Source organism: Oxyura jamaicensis, chromosome 8, assembly GCF_011077185.1.
Source record: "Oxyura jamaicensis isolate SHBP4307 breed ruddy duck chromosome 8, BPBGC_Ojam_1.0, whole genome shotgun sequence".
Lineage (NCBI taxonomy): Eukaryota > Metazoa > Chordata > Aves > Anseriformes > Anatidae > Oxyura > Oxyura jamaicensis.
This window is the reverse complement of record NC_048900.1, coordinates 28,241,940-28,262,715: the sequence shown is the minus strand read 5'-3', so window position 1 is coordinate 28,262,715 and position 20,776 is coordinate 28,241,940. Positions and strand designations below refer to the sequence as shown.

General features: G+C 38.5%; 1 protein-coding gene across 12 annotated transcripts in view; it reads right to left on the bottom strand.

Moving 5' to 3' along the window:
• FGGY (FGGY carbohydrate kinase domain containing) overlaps positions 1–20,776 on the bottom strand; it is a 183,681-nt gene that overhangs the window by 21,049 nt on the left and 141,856 nt on the right. For 11 of the 12 annotated variants that reach the window (XR_004752743.1, XM_035332752.1, XM_035332747.1 and 8 more), the window contains 4 exons: positions 16,555–16,702; positions 15,030–15,104; positions 11,327–11,447; positions 7,952–8,046 (listed from right to left, as the gene is read on the bottom strand). Coding sequence is in view for 10 of the 12 variants with exons in the window: in XM_035332752.1 (XP_035188643.1) it covers positions 7,952–8,046; positions 11,327–11,447; positions 15,030–15,104; positions 16,555–16,702 (439 nt within the window). In the remaining 2 variants the exon portion in view is untranslated. Of the gene's footprint in view, positions 1–3,722; positions 3,829–7,951; positions 8,047–11,326; positions 11,448–15,029; positions 15,105–16,554; positions 16,703–20,776 lie in introns of all 12 variants that reach the window. The other variant, XR_004752744.1, reaches the window with a different exon arrangement.

Below are 20,776 nucleotides of genomic sequence, written 5' to 3'. Positions count from 1 at the left end.
GGTTTCCTCATATTTATGGTTTTCCTCAAGACAAGGCCAGCAAGCTAGAATAACGGTAAGGTAGTGATATTAAAAACACAATTTGTTCTACAAGCTGTTCAGTCTTAGTATGCTTGAAAAAAAAATCAACTGATTGTACATAAACTCCACAGCCATGGTCGTATCGGGGCTCGTTCCATAAATGTGCAAGAGCAGAATCTGAACTATTCTAGTCAGCGTATTTTCTCCTGTTTGCCAGGTCTTGGGTTTACTGACAGATGAGAAGAATACTCCTGGTCAAGTAAGAGTCTCAATTGCTGCAGATTAACAAAACATTGCCTCCTATTCTTTGCCAACATCAGCTGATGTGAGTTTATTAAAAGCTAAAAGGCATGACAATCTAAGTGCTGAGCCCACAGAACAGATTTTATTTACATACATATGGCTGCTTCTAACATGGTCTGCAGGCGTGCACAAGCAAGATGTAAGAGTCAGGTGAAGTCAGTGGAACTGCAGCAACGTGCAAACCTGAATGCATCTTCAACATACACAGAAAATTAAACAGATTTCTTGGGTCGTTCAAGCACCTTTGAGGTCTTTACTGTGTTTTCAGTCCACCCTCATAAATTTAAGAGTAAGTAATAAAATCTTTATCACTGTTCTCAGGCAGAATTAATAAACAGATAAGTCACACTGATATCCCAACACAATGACTTTCTCTGATGCACACATGGAAGGCTACGCTCCATGTCATTTCATTAGCGCAGTATTTCATTACCCACTTTTAGAAAAATAATATGGCCATATCTCTAAGTATTAGATTTCTGAGATTGTTGCCTCCAACTTCAGTAGTTCTGTGCCAGATACTCAGCTAATGTAAATGGGTATGGCTCTGTTGTAGCCCATGTACCATGCTGACTTACTGCAGCTGCTTTTCCTTGTCATTAAAGTTACTGAGAAATTCCTAATCTGAGCATTTGCGCACTGTATGACATTTAAATTGGAGCATGCTAAGTTTGCACAGAAAGGACAGCACTGAACAAAAGACACTGCCTTTGTATACCATTACCTACAGTATCCACAAGTCGTTTCTGAATGGGTAATAATATGAGCCAATTGCAAGAGCCATAATAGCCTTTATCATTTCAAGATGTGTCATCTGCAAGTGAACCGTGTGTCAGATTCCTGCTTGGGCTCCGATCCAGTGAAGTACTTCAGCAGATGGGCAGTCCTGCTTGTCTTCAGCTGAACTTCTGGCCTACTTGAAAGTTAAATGATGTACCTAAGTGCTTGATTGGATCAGGGCACTGGAGTAAACTGGTGTCAGTCCCCTGCAGTCCTGGAACAACACTGATTTACATTAACTGAGAATATTGCATTATGATTAGGGGCTACTATCATCTGTCATTTTAGTAGCTATATGACCCACTACTACAAACTTTGACATTTTCATAGACAAGTTTTTACCTGTAATAATTTCAAGTGATATAAAATGACTACAAATCATCTAATGTGACAATGAACCAAACACTACCATAACAGCATGTACTAATCGGACAATACATCAAATGTATGACAACATATAGCAATAGACATAGCACTCCACCAAGAACATTTAACAGCAACAGAATTATTTCTCTCAACTCCAATATAAAAAGCAGCCAGCAGGATGATATCAAATGATGGCAGCTCTGCTTCTCATAAAAGGACCTTGGGGACTCCAAGGAGATTTGTGTATCTGCACTTCAACAGCATAGCAATGTGGAAATGTTAAAGTCAGTAAAGCAAACAGTCCTCAGATGAGAAGGGCAACAGATGTCAACCGGTATCACATGTCAGTAAACAGCAACAAGACAGAGGGTACTTTTCTTAGCACTTTTGTGGAAGCATCCTACTATCAGCTATGGCCACATCTCAGCTGTTTGACCCTCTAAGTGGTGGTGCTTGTACGTGTGAACCTAACTCCCACCACAAGAGGATTTCCAAACATATGTGAACAGTGCCCACTGAATTCAGCTAAAAGAAAGTAAAAATGTTTTCATATATTTATTGTGGCTTTCGAAAAGTGAAAAAAAAAAAATACACTAAATATTCTCAAACTGATTGAAAGCTCATTGTGTTCTTGGCAGAGGCAGACAAGCATTTAAATGTCTCAACTTTAATACAAAAGGATCATCCTTAGGGTAAAAAGGAGTCCTGATTCATCCATTTTTTACCCTTAGTGCAAAGACTTCTGACAGTAAGGCCAAAATATGCTAACTAAAAAGGCACTCTTTGTACCATAAACACTAGGCCACAAGGAACTGGACAGTGGCCATCAAATCACCGCCTTTTAATTTTTTCTCTCTCATCTATATTTCTCTAAAGATTTCTGGTAAGAAGGCAGCTGACTCTATACAAAAGCCAGAGGCATTGCCAGTATCTTGGTGGTTTCATACATGATGTATTGAATCTAACTTATTTATGTAAGCAAAAGAAAAACAAAAACAAAACAAAAAGAACAACCTGTCAATTAGGCAAAGATGTATTTCAGTGTCAAAACACCATGGAAAGAGGTAAAGGGATAGATTTCTACTGCTGAGTCACTGCTTTGAGTCAACCCTGGCTGAAAATCTAGCCCCCAGTCATTGGACATCTCAGCTGTTCGTGCAGAAAACAGCTTGGTTCTCAGCAAGCAGCACAGTCCACATCCCAAACTGTCCCTGACATTGCTTGATAACTTTGCTGACAGTCAGAAGTGAGAACACACGAAATGAATGGACTGTGAAGACTCAGCTGTTTTCACCACCAGAATACTGTCTCTAACAATAGGTATATGAGTTATGCACTGAAATTTAGGGTAATTTTTTTATGGAGCACATGTCGTTTCAATAGAGACGGATGATATACTTACCCAGGAAGGAAAGTGAAAGAATTAATTATATAAAGAGGCCATACCCAGCCAATACACTACAAAGAAAAGCAAAAGCTGTCTCCAAGCCTTGCCCAAGGATGGCCTCCATTGCACCATGGACTCTACCTATACTTGTATAAATCAGGAACTTTTGAATAAAAGAAATGAAAGATCACAGGACCTTAACACACTCCTCACATACACTGTGGTACCTAAAAAAACCCACCTCCTTCTTCTGTATTTCCAAAATACTCTAAGGGAATAGAAGAAAAAGAACATCCCAACAGGACAGGAAGGCCTTTAGTAAAAGGTGCATTAATTGGGTAAGACAAGCCAACAAAATGATTAATTTGCTACTCTCCTTCAATATTATGTTTACACAAGTTGATTATAGCACTTAATTACTAATTCACCCTGCTCAAAAACAAGAGTGCTTTAAATTTTTAATGAGATGAGGGAAGGCAATATTCCCTAACTCAAGAGGGAGAAGTCATTTTATTTCCTCTTTTGATTTCCCAAGTTATTTCCATTTCTAAGGAAAAAACTATCCCCACCCTGATCTTTTACTTGGTTCTTGCTTTTGAAAATATGGAAATCAAGTACAACACTTGTATTAATTTCAGTCCGTGACCTGACAGGTAATGCTTTGGAAGAGGAATAGAGGATCAGGTCATCAACTGAAGCACGTCCACTGAAATAAGTGGAGCTACACAAAATTACACCAGAGACAGCCTGATCCAGAAATGAAAATGGCCCCATCTCGCCTTTTCTGTCAGCAGAAAACTCGAGCAGGTCCCTGCACTACTTGTGGGTTTTCTCACAAGTGAGAGCTCTGGTCAGCACTTCTCACCAAGAAGGTATTGCTGGAAGAGGTTCCAGCTTCTCTCGGAGTGGTAGTTCTGCTCAAATAGAGGGCTGCATCTCTCTTACAGAGAGAACAGACAGCAGTGGTCTTGCTAAAGGGAAGCAAGATATTGTTAGAATACCAGTACCTACCGGAGAGGACAACGTGGCCCTAACAGGATGAGGTGACATGCACAAGAGTGTATATACAACCTTGTGGGGTACAAAGGGAAAGAGGCTGGATGCACACCACACATACAGGACACTACACATAGTACCAAACACTCACAGAGAGGCACACCACTCACCGGGGTGCTGACACGTGTACATGCTCCAGCACCACACGCTGCTGAGCGTTTAAGCCGCTCCATCTAACAGAACATCGTCACCACGCCCACCTCATTTTTGGCACTTGTTATTTTTTCTTTGCTGGTATCACTGCTTTGCTAAGCACTCTCCAAACATTGCTGATGTTTGGAACAGCGTCAGCGCAAGATGAGGTCCTATGGAAGGAGCATTAGTAGGAAAGAAAGCCAGTCCTGCTCAGACCCTAACTTCTGGCCCGGTGTTTCACACCAAGAATGCCTGCAGAAAGTTACCATAAAACGTACTGTGGCAAATCATACAAAGTTTCTTCTCCTCCACATTGGCCAGTAGGAATGACCCATGTTAAGATACCAAATCCAAAATAAATCTGGTAATTTGGTTTCATACAGGTATTTATTAATTGCTTTAACGTGTAATTAAGGAACAGTCAGTGGGCTGCAGGATTTTATAAGGCAATAACCCCATTCCCTGGCGTACAGCTTTGTCCCCAAACGTAGGTTATCCAAAAAAGAAAAGAAAAGAAAAGAAAAGAAAAGAAAAGAAAAGAAAAGAAAAGAGAGTTGGATGATTGCCAAATCAAACAGCACCTTCTTCCCATTTTCAATTACATACAAGTGAAGCAGAGTAATGAGGATATACTGGAAACTTTGACATTTATTTATTGAATATTTTTACTGAGAAGGAATTGCTGGCTCGCTAAACCGGAAACTATATTTTTACTACAGAAACAATCACACAGAAAACCAGGATCCTGCTGCTCCGCATGAAAGGAATGGCTAGGACCAATAAATTGGCCCATCTAAGCCAGCAATGTTACGGTTATTTCATTTAATGTGGCACATATTTCAAAAATCCCAAACCCCAAAGTACAGTATATATTTCCAAAATCTTTCTATTGTGCGATATTGCACAGCGCTGTCCTCTGTGTCAGCGCCGAGCCAGGCAGGCTGTGCGGCAGTTCACAGGAACAACGACCAAGACGTAACAAAACCACTAAAAGGACAAGGCTATAGCAGGGGCAAGTGAAAAGATAAACTAAATTGCAAGAAGAAATTCAGAAGATTTTCTCCCTTTTCCGGAGATTCTGGAGACTAAATAACCAAAAGCTGAAATGGGAAATAACTCTCACCACACAGTGTTTTTGTTTTGTTTTGTTTCTCTTTTTTGGATACCAATTGTTTTAATTCCCTTTTACCACAGAGGAGAAAAATGCAGAGAGAGTAAATGAAGAGGAAAACAAGGAAGTCAACATTCTTTGAAGGAACAACATATGGTGACCAGGCATGAGAGATGGAGGTTATAAATCTCTCCTGGATGGAATTACCTAAAGATGAAATTGCAGATCCAAGGGGCTTGAGCTTTTAAAACTACACACACCCAGCAAGTCAACCTACATGGTTACAAATTTTGTATTAGCCTTCATTTCCAGTATCTTTTTGCAAAGGCTCGGCATACTGAGGACGCTGTTACTAATGTAGATGTGGTGAACAAAAAGCATGAAAATCTTTACTCTGCAAATCACTCAAAATTAGAATAACAAGATACGAGAAATGAGAATGAGAAGAAAATACCGCGTCCTGCAAATAGCCACTGCTGGGATGAGAAAAGGGATGGAGTCAGGAGGTGTATTGGTGCGTGTTTCTTTGTCAGAAGAAACTTATTTAGGGATACCAAAGTAGAGAGGAAAACTCATTGGTGTTCCAGCTACTATGACCAGTTGCCCAGGGAAGTGAAGGGTGGGCATCCCATTGTTGCACATACACTGCTGGCTGGGTTCATCATGCTTTCATCATGCAGCAATGGGTTGGTAAATGACGTCCCTCTCCTTGGAGCAATGATCCCCCAATGTTTCTCTGAAGCAGATACTTTCCCATTTCCAAATTCCAATGATGGAATGCCCCAGGAATAAGGATCAGGACCGTACAGGAGTATGAGAGTAAAACAGCAAACACCACGTCCACATACGTGGACACAGATACAGGTTAAATCCAGATGAAGATTACCAGGACTGATTTTGAGGGATCTTGGTTTTGGGAGGTATTTCCAAGCTTTCCTAAAGATGCCTGAATTTTACAAAATGGAGAACAGCCAAACCAGGAAAACCAGATAGTTTTTGTGTGTTTTGATTTTGACATGGAGCGGAAATATCCAAAAATCATTCTGAGAAATGTGACCAAAATCACTGGGACAAACACAGTAAAAATTCCCCTTCAAACAAACATAGAAATAAGGAAATAGCTTATTGTAAAAAACACACTTTTCTCCTCTACTGTTAGACTGAGCAAACAAAGATTTGAAAAGCTCAATAACTAAGTACAGAACATCTATCCGAGGACAGATGATAACTTCTGTTATTTGCAAAGACTACAATGCTGCTGAATATTTGCAGCAGCACCTCTACGGAAGATTTTTTTTGGCAAGACATATAGAAAAATAAATTTAAGAGAAAGCTATTGAACTGCAATGTTAGATGAACATTTACACCATCCTCCCCAAAAAGCCATTTATAAAGTTTCTTGTTTCTTCATAACATGTAGCTGATTTTTTTTTTTTTTTAAAGGATGGCTGTGTTTGGGAAATCACACTTATTATGCAGCGCAGAGGCACTGGGATGGAATTTATATTTGTTCTTTTGCTTTATATACTGGTATTCCCATGAGCAGGAACCTCCCAACATACTGTAAAAGAGCAAACACTTTTTAAATTAAGAAGTCTATGATATGATGTAGTCTGACTGCAAAACATTTCTGAAGGAGTGTGCTATGCTGACATATGTATATGTATAAAATATGCCTATCTTCTGACATTCTTGAATAAGCTGCTGACATATTTTGGTATGTAAGTGCAGGGACAAAAACTAAAGGCAGAGGAATATACCAAAATTGTATAAAAACAAATTACATAAAATTTTGCAGCATTAGATTTTTCACATGGATATGAAGACAGAACTAATAAAAACAGATTTGAGATGCTCACTGATTGCCTAACAGTGCAAGATGTCTTAAACTAGGAATGAAATATTGCTGTATTTGAAGGGAGAAGATTAACAGAAGAGTAGGAATTAAATATGAAGTCCTATCACCAAAAGCTGCTACTAAAATTACTTTTATCAAAACAATCAAGTTCTCATTAAAAGCACTGGAATTCTGAGGTAGAGACACATGTTGCACAATGTATTTGTTCAAACAGGATTCATCTTAATGGAAGAATTCTTAGGAAAGAAAGCTGTTCCTTGTGCTAGGAGAGGAAACGTCTTATGCTAGTGGAGCTGACAGGTGGGAAAACAAATATAATTTTGAGCATACAGACCCTTCTTCTGATTTCTGTATATTACTTTTTTTTATATAATAGCAGCTAAGTCATGCTTTGGCTGATCCACCGAACATAAAAGCCTACTGCCACTTTTACAACTATTAAAGGACTGAAATAACATGAATAAACATGAAGCTCCATCCTCATTATTAACTCTGCATTCACTCTGAGCAAGATAACAAGTGTAGGTCTGTCTTTTTTTTTTTTTTCTTTACAGTATGTATGCTATGTTTCTTATGTTTAAGATTCCTCAATGTGAAGGAAAGAAAGTAGGACAAATATAACTGAGATGAAAGTGGGGCCTTCCTGCAGAAGCAGAGCCTTGCCAATTTCCCTTTTCTGTCTGTAAAATTACATGGTCTAACTTCACAGAGAGCAGCTTATACTTGCATGTAGCCACAGTCAAAAGACTATTAGATCTGCTACACCCCTAACAGAGTTTAAAAAAAAAAAAGGCTCATGAGAAAGCGATGCTGGCTCTTGTCCGGCTGTGCAGAAGGTACAAACTTTTCCACTTGAATTAAAGTCTGTACATGGTGCCAAATGTCAAAGTGTAAAATACAATAAAAAAGTGTAAAAAAAGCAGGTACTACATACCTGTATAGATGCAAAATCCCCAGAAGCACAAGCTCCAAGAACAGCAGCACCCACCAAAACAGACTCCACTTCTTTGGACAGGACAACAGGCTTGCCTATGCAAGAAAAAGCCATGCTTCTGTTAGAAAGAATAGAGCAGTACAGCACCAGTAGCACAATAAATAATTAAAGTAAAAAATACAAATAAGAAAGGAATGAAAAAGGACTCAAAAACCATGTTCACGCTTCCATTCATAGTTAAAATCCACCATAGGTTAATGTAAGTATCTCTGCTGTGTGGTTCCAGGCTCCAACAAAAATGCAGAATTTAAATAAAACAATTTCAGCAAAATATTAATGCAGAACATGAAGCACACAAAGACCAAACCCCAGATCTTTCACAGTGGTTGTTTACCTTAAGGCACCTGGTATAAACCTGTTACCCACACCCTCCTAAACCCACCTGCAAATTAAAAGCTGACCTTGAGGGGAAAACAGGGAGGTATCTTTTGTTTCCTTTGCAATGAACAAAAAAAAAGTAATAAAAAAATGTTTGTGTTTGTTTTTGAATATATAGCCAACAAAGACAGTCTGTTTTTACTGGAAGACATAAAAATATGAGTAGTAACCTTTCACAAGCTATGTATGAAATCATAAGAGAAATCTCATCTTCCAAATTGTACAAGATATTTGAAAACAAGATTAAAATCCTGGAAACAACAAAACCACCAAACTTGCTGTATGTTTTGAAGTAGAATTAAAAAATATTGTTTCATCACCCACGGGAACCATCAAGAACATACTTTCTTTCAGTTCACACAAAGTTTTCTGAGATCTATATTACCAGTGTAAAAAGAGCAGGAGAAAGAATAATAAACGAATAAAAATCTGCCTGCCTTCTTAATTCTCCTTTAAAATCCTAAATAGCACGAGTCTAAATTCTTTTCTAGCTACATTTCAGATGCCCATCCTCACTAAGTCAGAGTTTCATATTCCTACAGTATTTGGCATATGTCTGAATTTCCATTACTGACATAATTTCATTCAGTGCGTGATGATGCAAATACAGTGGTGGGAGGAGGACTTCCTTCTGTGAATAGCCTCAGTGATATTATGCCCCCAAAAATGCTGCTCCTGAGAGACAGCTGTAAGACTACAAGGAGCTGAAATTGGGAGGAAGATCCAAAGAGAGCTCTGATTAACTCCTACAGAGGAAAAAGGCAAAGACATGCTTTTGAAAATGGGAAGTAAAATTAATGTAAGAAACAACTATGAATGCAAAGTAAATTCTCCTTCCATCCCAGGCATTCAGTTATATTATGCCACCTTCACAATGGACCACCAGTTAAAGCTGCTAACAATCATTTTTCAGTAACATAAAGGTGCCATGGTCCTTTTTAGATGCTTTCTTCCTATAGGTAGCACAGGCAGAGTAATGGGAAAAGAAAATGGGTACAACAAGTGCGTGTTTTATTGCTGGAATGCCTACTACCAGTGAACTAATGGAATTACATCTTCTCTTCGATTTCTCTGGATTAAACCAAATGCATCCTCCTTAAAAACCTGAGTGGAGGATCAGACACTTGAGCATTCCTCCTGTTAAGATGGACAACAGCTCAGGACCTGGGTCAACTTGGAACAGATGCAGACAACCTAAAGCTGAAGCCTACAGCTCCATGGCCATTTGCCAGGCATTGAAGCAGAAAGCAATTTTCAGCATGCTCTAAAATTTACTGCACATTTCCTGCATCACCAGAATGAATGCACAACTCTTACCAGACAAACAAAAAGATCAAGATACTTTTTAAGTGCCCTACAAAATTATCTATTGGATGTCTGCATGGCTGAGTCATGGGCATTTGCAGTTAACAATAATATATTCAGATTTTTTTCTTTTTGTGAAAGAATGGGGGATTGATCCTGGAATGTTAGTTATTTTATCTGATAGGCTCTAATGAGTTCAACACAACCAAGAGCATTTCAGTTAGATGAACTCTGACATCTCTTGTCAGTCACAGATTTTACAAATGGGGGAGAATTCCAGACTGCAAAAAGGCCTTTTTGTCCTGGATTGTACTTGGCCATTAGTTACAGTCAAAGAACTCCTGATTACATTTTAATCAGAATACCTTTTCACTGATCTTTTATTTTACGCATCAGGAATCAGCCTCCCAAACTTCACATGCTGAAATTCACCTAAAACACTTGAGTCATGTAGTGAAAGGTATGCACCTGATAACAGTGTTTTTCTGAGTGTCACTCTGACTACAAAACACTCAGTGAATTTTAAGGTCAATAAGCATTACACTTTTTGCTTTCTCCAATTCTGTTTTCATCCTAGCTAAGCACATAAAGAATATTTTCATCTTCCCTCCTGCATCAATGTTATGAAGTGTGGTTTGGTGTTAGGGCAAGTCAGACTACAAACCATATGCCCCAAATCTGAGCATTAGAACTTTATCCATGGCAGCTCAACTGGTCTTAATTTGAAATACACCCAAAGCACACATCACTTGAAGTTCCTCTGAAGTCCTTCAAACTAAATTTTGTTATTTTTTCCGCATTTTAAAGTATATTCAGCTGACTCACAGGTGTGCTGAGGTGTCCAACACACACACAGGCTAAAGGGAGATGAGAAGTACTGGGCAAGCCTGACAATAACCCACATACCCAGGACCCTTCATCCATCAGGAGTTCAACAAAATCACATGGAACACCATGCAGGAGCAAGGATCCAAAAACTGTCCCCTAAATTATACTATTGATAAAGACATGGACAATTTGGAAAGGAATAGTTCTATACAATGGGTAATGTCCAGCAGGAGCATGAACAGGAAGCTCCACAGAATTCAAGTAAGATGAACCTGACAGAGGTTTTAGTAGAAATAAAACATCTCACTTAAGTGTAGCGTACATTATCCTCATCTAATTAAGTTCCTGTCATCTGTCTGAATTGAATAATTTCTATAGAATGGTTAGAAGAGTTTTATAAAAATCTAATAGTGAGAAACATCCTGGAAATGTAATTTATACCTATTAGTTTTTAAAATTCCATACAGTTTTTTTTTTCTTATATTCTACCACACTTTCTTAAAAAGTCTTTCAGGCTAAGATCCACAAATTGAACATCATGCTGGAGGACTCTCCAGAAGGCCGTTTTCTAACAATATGAATTATGGAGTTTTGTTTGCACCACATCTCTGTGTTATTCAAGTATCTTTAAATTTCAGGAAGTCCAGTTGTGCAGGAAGTAACATTTCATTACAATATTTTTGGCCAACCAGCAAAATACAGTTCTATATAAAGAAAGTATTTATTTTTCCAAAGACAAAGTACTTAGCCACCTAAAATAATAAAATAGTTTACACTCCTTTCCCCACACTTCCTCTAACTTACCAGTAATGTCAGCGTGCATCTGCACAAAGAGAGGATTCTTGCTCAGCCCACCACACAGAAAGAGGGTGTTGAGATGATGCCCTGCAGCCTGCATAGTTTCCAAAATGTGTCTTGTTCCTAACTTCAAAAAGCAAAAGATTTAAAAAAAAAAAAACAAAAAACACAGATGAATACAGGAGAACAACCACAGCAACAGATCTTAAAGAATAATGTGACAAAAAGTAGGACAGGAACGTGCAGATACTAACTGCCCCCAAGCAATAACCTGAGGCTGGGAAGGGACCTGAAGGGGCATGGACTCGGCTTAGCTTTAGCCAGTAAATGAAATTGTAATTAAGAATAAGAAAAATCAAACAGATGGCACAAAGAATTGGGAAGTGCATATGCACAACGTATTGCACAAAACATCCTTGGGATGGCTGGAGAATGGAAGAGGCATCTACCAGTCTACAGTGGCACAGGGAAAAGGGGCTTAAAGGGAAATACCTACAAGGGCAAAGGCAGCGATTATGAGAAGAGACAGAAACGGGCACCAGGAAAAACTGATAGCACTGATAAGCAGCTGGTGGTGACCATGAGCAGCAGAGTACTGAAAACATTTTCAGACCCAGAACTAAACAAAGTTCTGGGCAAAAACATTCTCACCAAAATGCCCATTTACTTTGTAAAAAAGCATCTGAAAATCACTCTCGATATAGAGATTTCAATTCTGGAGCCAAATGGCAAAACAGAAGAAAAAAAATAAAGGCAAATGAAAAAGCTGTATTTTCTGTCTTGTCAGCAAAAAGGAAAACCTGAAGAATTTTGTATTGGCTTAACTATTTCTCTTGGCCTTTGCCCTTAGCAAAATAAAATGTTCCATTTCATGTCTGGATTAATTGAAACATGTCTAAAATGTGGGCATAGTTTTAAGCTTTTCATTTAGATGTCTCCATTCTGCGAAACTCAAATTAGAAGATTTCAGTGTTGTGCTCGGTAAGCGACAAAAGCAAACACTTTGCCATTTAAAAAATGTATTCTGTTTTCAGGCTTGCTTTGCTTGCCTCCGACTATTCACTGAAGTCAACCTTTTTCCTCTTACAATAACATTTTCAGCTCCTCTGACAAACTGTTTGTCCCCCCAAATTCCCAGCTCTTTATAACACCCTGGAAGTTAATTTTGAAGTAGAAACTTGACAAAATGCCAAATTGAAGCCAAAATTTTACCCAATCTGACTGTTGGTATGAGGACTCCTCCTGGTCAAGTTTTCACAAACCGTTATAGCATAACATTTTCTTTATAACCAGGTTTTCTTTATGCTGTGATGAGAGTTCACTAAAAGGTCTGCAGCCTGCAATAAATTCCTCTTAAATAAAAGCTACTTAAAATTGAAGCTAGCAGAGTTTCCTCAGACTTGAGACATTTACTGTGAAAGACTGGCACGACCCGGGACAGGTCTTCAAATATATTTTGGCTTTTTAAGGCGAGTGGTTATGAGGAACTTCAGCAGCCGCAACACCAGCTGACTAAATCCATCACTTCCCTATTGACACAGAGGGCTAATTTCCAAATCACACAGCCGCAATTTTAATTATGGAAAAATAAACTACTCGAGAAAGAGTCTGTCTCCTCCGAACCGGCTTGACGGCCACAATTATATCTCTGATCATGTTCTCATCGGTCTAACTGTTGCATCGCGTTTTGGGATGAATAGCTCCAAGGATATTCTCTTCCACTACTTCTGAAATTCAAATTTATGAACAACTTCTCTCACAACATACACATGCCAAAGACCCTGAGAAATGCTGTGAAAATTATTTTGTGTTTACCTGCCTGGAAAATTGTATTCACAGAGCAATTTAAATTAAAGCCAGACTTATTTCACCGTGGGGGGAACTAATTTAATCCTGGATTGGAAAAAATGCAAATTGAGGGGCTTCAAATGCAAATTTTATATAAAAAAGAAAAAAGCGTCTCCTGCTGAAAAGAAAACTAAAGATTAACATTCTGTGGGCAGGCCTACACTTTTTACAAGATTTTTGCTTGGGTTTAAAGCCTATCTTGCACCCACTGAAGAAAGCTAACGGCACAGAACTGAGGCTGTCCTGAGGAAGAACAGTTTCCTTCAGCAACACAAAGCTAAAATTGGGAGTAAAATCAAATTTCCTAGGTATCACATCAGCAGTTAGTAAATGTATCAAGTGGAAACCAAGTCTACTTCTGTCTACTTTTTAGTTACTGTTTCGGTAGCGTATACAGAAAAATCAATTTATGTGAACTTCCAATGAAAAGCAGCGTATGACCTCTTTATATTAAATCTCATGATCAATGCAATTAACTATCAAAATGATCTACAAATGCTGAATTTCGAGTCAAACACAGTGTTCGTGTTTTACAATAAAATGTGAGCTGTATCGCACAATGAGATAATAGGTGACTTTCCCAGGATTTCCAGCTGAGAAGGTTTCCACCTCATTAGCACAGTACAATACCTGAGCACCTGTTCGATACTGGGACGTTTTGTTTTCAGTTTCTTTCAAGGCAGTATCAGTGGCTGGCATTGTTTAAACTCTCCTACACATTCTTATTTAAATTGGGGGATTATACCGAAGCATCAGGTAAACCAAGCTAGATTTAAAAGGATCAAAACTGACAATAATCAATCCCAGACTCGTGTTATTTGCTGAAGATGGAGGGTTAACACATAAGATGTACAATTCACAGTAAATTTACAGCAGCCACCCACCCTCCATCCCAGATGGCTGACCCAGCCTAGCAAAGTTGTTGTTTAACCAGCAGTGGAGTTTGGAAGTTTTCCAAGCGAACAGAGTTTTGTCAGGAAAACTCCCCAATTCATCAAACTGTTAATGTTTTGCAAAAACACCTCAAGTTCAACAAGCTTTCTAAAAAAAAAAAAAATCACAAAAAGGATGTCAAAGGAATGTCAGCTGCAGTCACTGAATGCCTGGGGATAGCACACCCCATTGCAAATACCCTGCACCAGTGTTTCAAAACAACTTCTTTGACCCAGGTTTTCATTTCAAAATAGAATTTCTCGTGAACTGGAAATCGTGAGTTCCAGAAAGTCTCTCATCTGAGAAAACTAGGGCAGAAATAAAAGTATTTCAATAACATTACCCATCTATGCATCTTAGCAAACGTCTATGTTGTTCTCGTAACGATTGTCTCTCATCTGCTTTTTCAAAAACACAGCCACAGACTGGAAATGTCATGTACAGGACAACTGCTTGCCTTGCAACAAGGGAGGAATGAGATCTGGTCCATTCAGTCAGGAGAGCTACCAACTGAACCACTGACCCACTCCAACCTGCTGCAGTGCGGTTCTGGCTCATTGACCAGGCAACACAGGGAAATCCACAGATTTAGGAACAATTTGAAACTCAGGCATCTTAGGGGAGAGCAAGTTCCACGCCCACGATGTCAACACTGCCCCTTATATTATCAGCCTCTTTCCTAACATCTGCATCAGACACAAAGGCTCTGAATTGTCATACAAAAACTTTTTAGGGGAACATACTTTCCACACTGTCTCCTACAGCAGGGAGTCCTCACCACTGTGGGTAAACAGTATCTTGCTCCTTTAAGAAGTCCATTAAGTGAATTCAGCTATTATTAGAAATCTGCTTAGCAGAAGGGAATGATCAGTCTGCCACAGAACATGAGACAATTCATTTATTCTTTTATGTACTTAAACTGGCTTACAGCAATGGCTTGAATCGTGGCCAAGTAGATAAGGGCAAGTTCATCCAGACCCCGAGACAATGTTAGTCCAACAACCTGCACAAAGATAAAATAAAATAAAATTACAAATCCAGCCAAGGTAAAACTCTTTATTTTCTATGGTTTCTTGTTGTAACAAGTTTAAGTGCTAATTCTAAGCCCCATTTTTGTAAGCTATACACATAATATTATGTTAAACATGTTATTCCTGATCCAGGGAAGAACCACATAAATTGCTCTTGCCCTTGCAAAGAAAAAAAGAACAAACAGCATATTGTGTGGGATTAGAGATAGATTAACTCTGACAGTTTTATGTTATGACTCAGGCATTGCTTGTGAATGTATTTAATGTATTAATATGAAAATGCTATTACATAAAAATAAGTTTTTAAAAGCACTTCTTCCTCTCCTTTCCAAGTACCCTAACACTGAAAGACAATTAATAATTAAAGACCATATCTTAACCTCCTTTACTCTGACATAAATCAATATTGCACTGTAGTTACTCTGGATTAATATCAACATAGGCAGGACCTGAGTGCAGCGATAAATGCGGCAGAGAAAATACATTGCTATTACCAATATTTGTGTACAGCCTTCGTACCAGGGGAAATTCTGATTCTGCTGAAGGCTATGGCTCTTCCATAAACCAATGCAGGTATTAATAGGACCACACAAATATGTAAGCTATCTGTATTTTTTAATGTTTCCCCTGTTTGTAGTTTATATGGCAGTGCTTCCAACTACCCTTTCATACCTCAACCTCAAATACAGTAAATTTTGGTGCTGGAAAGTAGCTTGAGATACTCACTTCAAGGACAAGATGACATTTTGAAGTACATTTTTGCATTAATCACTAGGTATTTTGATACCATCAAGTTATGCCCTTATGACAGCTTTCTGTTACGACCCTGCACAGTAACATCCTGGCCTGTTACCTAGCCTACCTACCACCCTGACATTCAGTGGAAAGAAACATCCAAATGTTTAAATGGGGACTGAAAAGCTCCCCAGCAAAGGATCTCTGGTGAGCTTCCAAAAGCTGCTTTCTGGGTCCAGGCTGCAATGCTCTGAAAATTTCATTGTGCAGAACACAACATTTCAAGTCCATTGAGTTCCAAAAGTAGCATTTTGAAAACCACAGAAGATCAGGTTTAGCTTTGAACAAAGACATATGAAGCACCATGCCTGCATATTTCTTACCATCTATGCCCATTTTTAACAAAAAGCAGAGGAGCTTTTCAGTTTCTGTCGAAATTTACCACCTCTGAACTGTATCTGAATATATCTGAACTATATCTGATATCTGAACTATACCCATCTCTGGTTTTCTACTGAAACATAAGCACACTTCAAAATACAGTAAGAAACCCAAATCCTATGGGATAGTTTAAATAACTGAGGAGGAGTATGTTCAAAATTGAAAAAAAGCTTCTTCCAGATTTTTTTTTTATTATTTTTTTTTTACCCTGTATTGACCTCTTTGCAAAGACAGGCTGTTTCTTACCATGCCCTTTAGTGTCAGATCTGTTAAGGGAGATCTGTTACCATGGAAATCTGGCCAAACATGTAAATCAACAGTGAGGAAACCCACAGGCAAGGATTTCTTAATCAGATCCAGGTGACTGTTCAAGTATGTATATATACTTTGAGCTCTAGAAGAAAAACAAGTTGGAAAAAAAGTGGGGGAGGTTATTCATCAAACATAAAACATTTGTACTACTATCAAATGCAGAAAACCCATCAAAGAATCCCAAAAGTAAAACAAAGGGGGAGAAAGACAAAAGTCTCTGCTCGCCAAGCTCATGGCATTGCAGAGTGCAGGCAGCGGGGATGCTTTGGCTTTCTCCATGTTCATCCAACAGATGATCCAAATTCCTCAGGTCTGTAGGATGAGGGAAGATACTAAAAGTTTGTGATCTTGAATTTGTACATTGTCTCTTACGGGCCCCTAGTCGAGACAAAGTAGTCTGATATTTCAGGCTTTGATGCTGCTCGTCTCTAACAGAAAGGTGCTGACACTGAAAGAGAAAGCTGGAGAAAAGAAAGCCGAGAGAGTTACGCATGTTTAAAAATTTCTCCAATTAATCAATAGCACTACGCTTTCAGCTTTCCTTTTTTAAACCATAATTATTTCAGTATGTGTTATGATTAAAACGCAGCACTAAGGGTGGAGGAGAGAAAGCAAGTGGCTGCTATTTTAGGGAGGAGCCGAACATGGGCCTAAATATGATTGTATCTAAGTTGAGATACTACACCCAGCTCCACAACATTCACCAGACGTTTTCCTGGACGATCAGTGATCTTAGGAGTAACAGTGAATTCTTCAGTGCTTTGGCTTGCAATAGCTCTAGTGACATTCCATTTAAAAAATGTTGCAGTTATGCTCAGAATATTTTTTCAAACACTCATACTATCACTCGTATGTATTTTTCAACTCCTTGGAAATCTCCAAGTGGGGCATTTAATTCTAGACATGTGGGTCAATAATACATCTAACCCTAATTACAATTGATTAGTCATTGTCTCATCCACTGTAGACCCAAACAGTGATATTCATTTAGCCTCTACATGTATATTCAATCACACACTAATGAGATCCCTAAGGGAATTTGGCATATGCTTTACTAGTTTGACTTCTGACCTGCTAGCAGCTGTATATTTATACTTTGCATTCAACCATTCAGCGACATGTTTTTTCAATTATACCTTACCATGTGTATGCTATCAGAGGATATCATTCAAACTGAAGTACACTTGGAAGACATTAAAATAACTAATTCACATCATTATTCACATACTTTTAAATGTGCTTTATGTGTCTTCCTGGACCTGAATGATGATAATTTTGAGGTCACAGTCTTTTTTCTTTCCTTTTTTTTCCCCTTGTGTAGAGGTGGCCTTACTTTCTACATCCCTAAAGACTGCGCTATATGCAGTATGTGTAAGGACAAAGTCATTGTATTTCCAGTCTAATCCACGGTTTGACCGCTGAGAAGAAAAAGAAAGGAAAGTTCCACTCAACCAGAAATCCACTAGAAATTCCAGCTTCCATCTGATCTCCATGCTGCTTGATTACTCTTGCAGGGGTTAGCCATTCGTGCCACTCTGACAGAACCGGAACGCAAGGACTGCACAAAACAAGCTGAAGTTCAGCCAGTCATGCTTAGGATCCAGATAACCTTGGAATTACACTTTTTCACACCTTTTCCTCTTTATTTCTATATATAGATGTGGGTTTGAGACACTATACTTGGTCTGAGTGATTGGCAAAATCCTTAATTTCCTGCTACTCCAGTTTCTACCAAGCCGCAGTATTACACCATGAGCTCTCTCTCTGAAGCTTTTTCTACCCAATTCCAGGAGATGGTATCAGCAGCAGCTGGATCTGGTTTGCAGAACTAGGCACAAGCTACTGCTCTTAAAAAGGAACTATGTAGAAAGTGAAGAATCAGAAATCAATACAAGTTTGCCCAGGGTTATGTTCTTATTAGGGGCATGATTTCAAAAAGCAACGGAGTTTGGTGTTTGATCTGTTTAATAATCCTGGAAGGTGTCAGCACGCATCTTAGAGGAAAAAATCTAGAAATTTTAGATTTTCAAATTTACAAAAAAGGCTACAAAAATCTACTCATATAGAAAACTGCCAAATATTACAGTGTTCTGCTTGAAAGATCCCAGAACAGCTGACAGATATTGTGTGTTACTTCACTGCTTTTTTTCAGGAGATATTAGATGGGGAAATCAAGATGGGCATCAAGAAGTGAAGGAAAGCAAATTCTGTCCCAAAACAAAGCTCTTGACAAACAAAGCTCAACACCAAAGGGTATATAATCTTTGATGCCAAACAGTTGGACCCTTTTTCCACCAGAAGGTTAGAAAGTGTGATTTTAGGAAACATAAGTATTTACATTTTAAAGCATAAATGATGGTGTTATTTCTTTGATTTCCTAATCTAGACAACACATACTGGATTTTACCATATGTGATGGGTAGATGTCAGACCTACACAATATATATAGAGTGAAGACCAAATGTGTTATCTACACAGAAATTTCTGCAACTCACTGAACTTCAGGGAAAAAAAAAAAAAAAAAAAAAAAAGCTTTGATGTTCACCGAGTATGTCAATTAGTTAGACCAACTGCTAAATTTACAGCTGTCTGGACAATCCTCATGTAACTCAACCCTCTCCCCTTCCAGTAAAAGAAGGGAAAAGAGAACATGGGAATAGGACTGGGAGGGTTGCACAAGACTGGTCTTCAGCACAAGTGGTCATCGGGAGCTGGTTTCTGGCAAGCGCGCCTAAGCCACTCACGCCCTAACAAGTTACCACAAATCAGCTGAAACAATGATAAATGCAGCATGCAAACTCTTGCTCCTGGTATATGCAAAGGAACAGAAATCTGCACAGTGAGGTTTTTGAGGCCAGCTGCTCAGCAGGCAGTTTGACACTGCTGAGCCTACTTGTTTGCAGTGTTGGGAGCCTGAGAGGAAGGAAAGACAGGCTTGGGAACGCTGAAGTAGGCCGCAAATAAGAGGCACATATTTTTGACCTCGGATGTTTTTCTTTAAAGTATCCAGATAGACATGTGCTTTTTGTCACTGCAAAACCAGCCTAACTCTTCCCAGTGTGGCACCTTGCATGGGAAGTAAAGGGAACAAGCGATTGCACACGTAAGCATGGAATTTGTTTCAGTGACCATTCACAATTGTGGGACAGATAAATTTCCACACCAAGAATATACTAAGTATAATATAATAAAAAGAGAGACTCTGGAAATATTCGGCTGAGATTTCCAGGCACGTAATTTATCACCATCATCAACAATCCTCCAAACGAGACACTATGTTCTCATTAAGTATATGACTTAATGCAAGTAAACACAGTCCAAAGTCTGGGCCAACACTGCTCGCGAAAAAAATGCATCGCACTTGTACAGCTACTGCTATAGTCCCTAATATAAGGCTGCAGTCTGTGTTCAATATGTAGAAAGAAACAAATACGGAGAAAAATAAGTTCCCGATTTTTGTTGATTCAAATTGAATTATTGAAATTTTACAAATATTTGAGAAGGAGAGGGGGAAAGGGGATGGCAGAATTAATGAGACTTGTTTACTAGGTTTATAGCTATCAAAGCATTTCATTAGGACTGTAATATCTGGAAAGCATTATAAAAATACATTGAACAAATGAATATTTATAAAAATTTTATAATCCTTTTAATAAAATATTACAGTCTATTTATCAATGCTCTCTTTCACAGTTTTACTTACCGCAGAAGACTCAAATCCAAAGTTATGATACCACAACCTCAGATAACATGGCTTTCTGTTCCTGATATTCTGTATTTAGTGTCCTATCACTATCTAAACTCTTCGCACTTTGAAATCAGTTGTGGTCTGTCAGTATCAGACCCCAGTATAGACAAGCAGGCTACTGCATACTAATTTTTTTTGCAACACACCAAAAAATGGTTTCTCTTGGCATTAGAGACCAAACTAATTATTTGTCTTAAGGTTGTGCTTCATATGGGGGTTCAGGAAAAATGTACTGGAAGCTAAAATTTTGGAAAAAAACACCCCACAAGCAGTCCAGATCAATCGTTATTCCAACACACAGATTCATTTGTTTCCTGATTTTCTTTTTTTAAGAACAACAAAGAGAATTCTAGGAAGCATGAATCTATTCCGTACTGAATGAAGTCCAATAGATTTCTGGGAATTCTG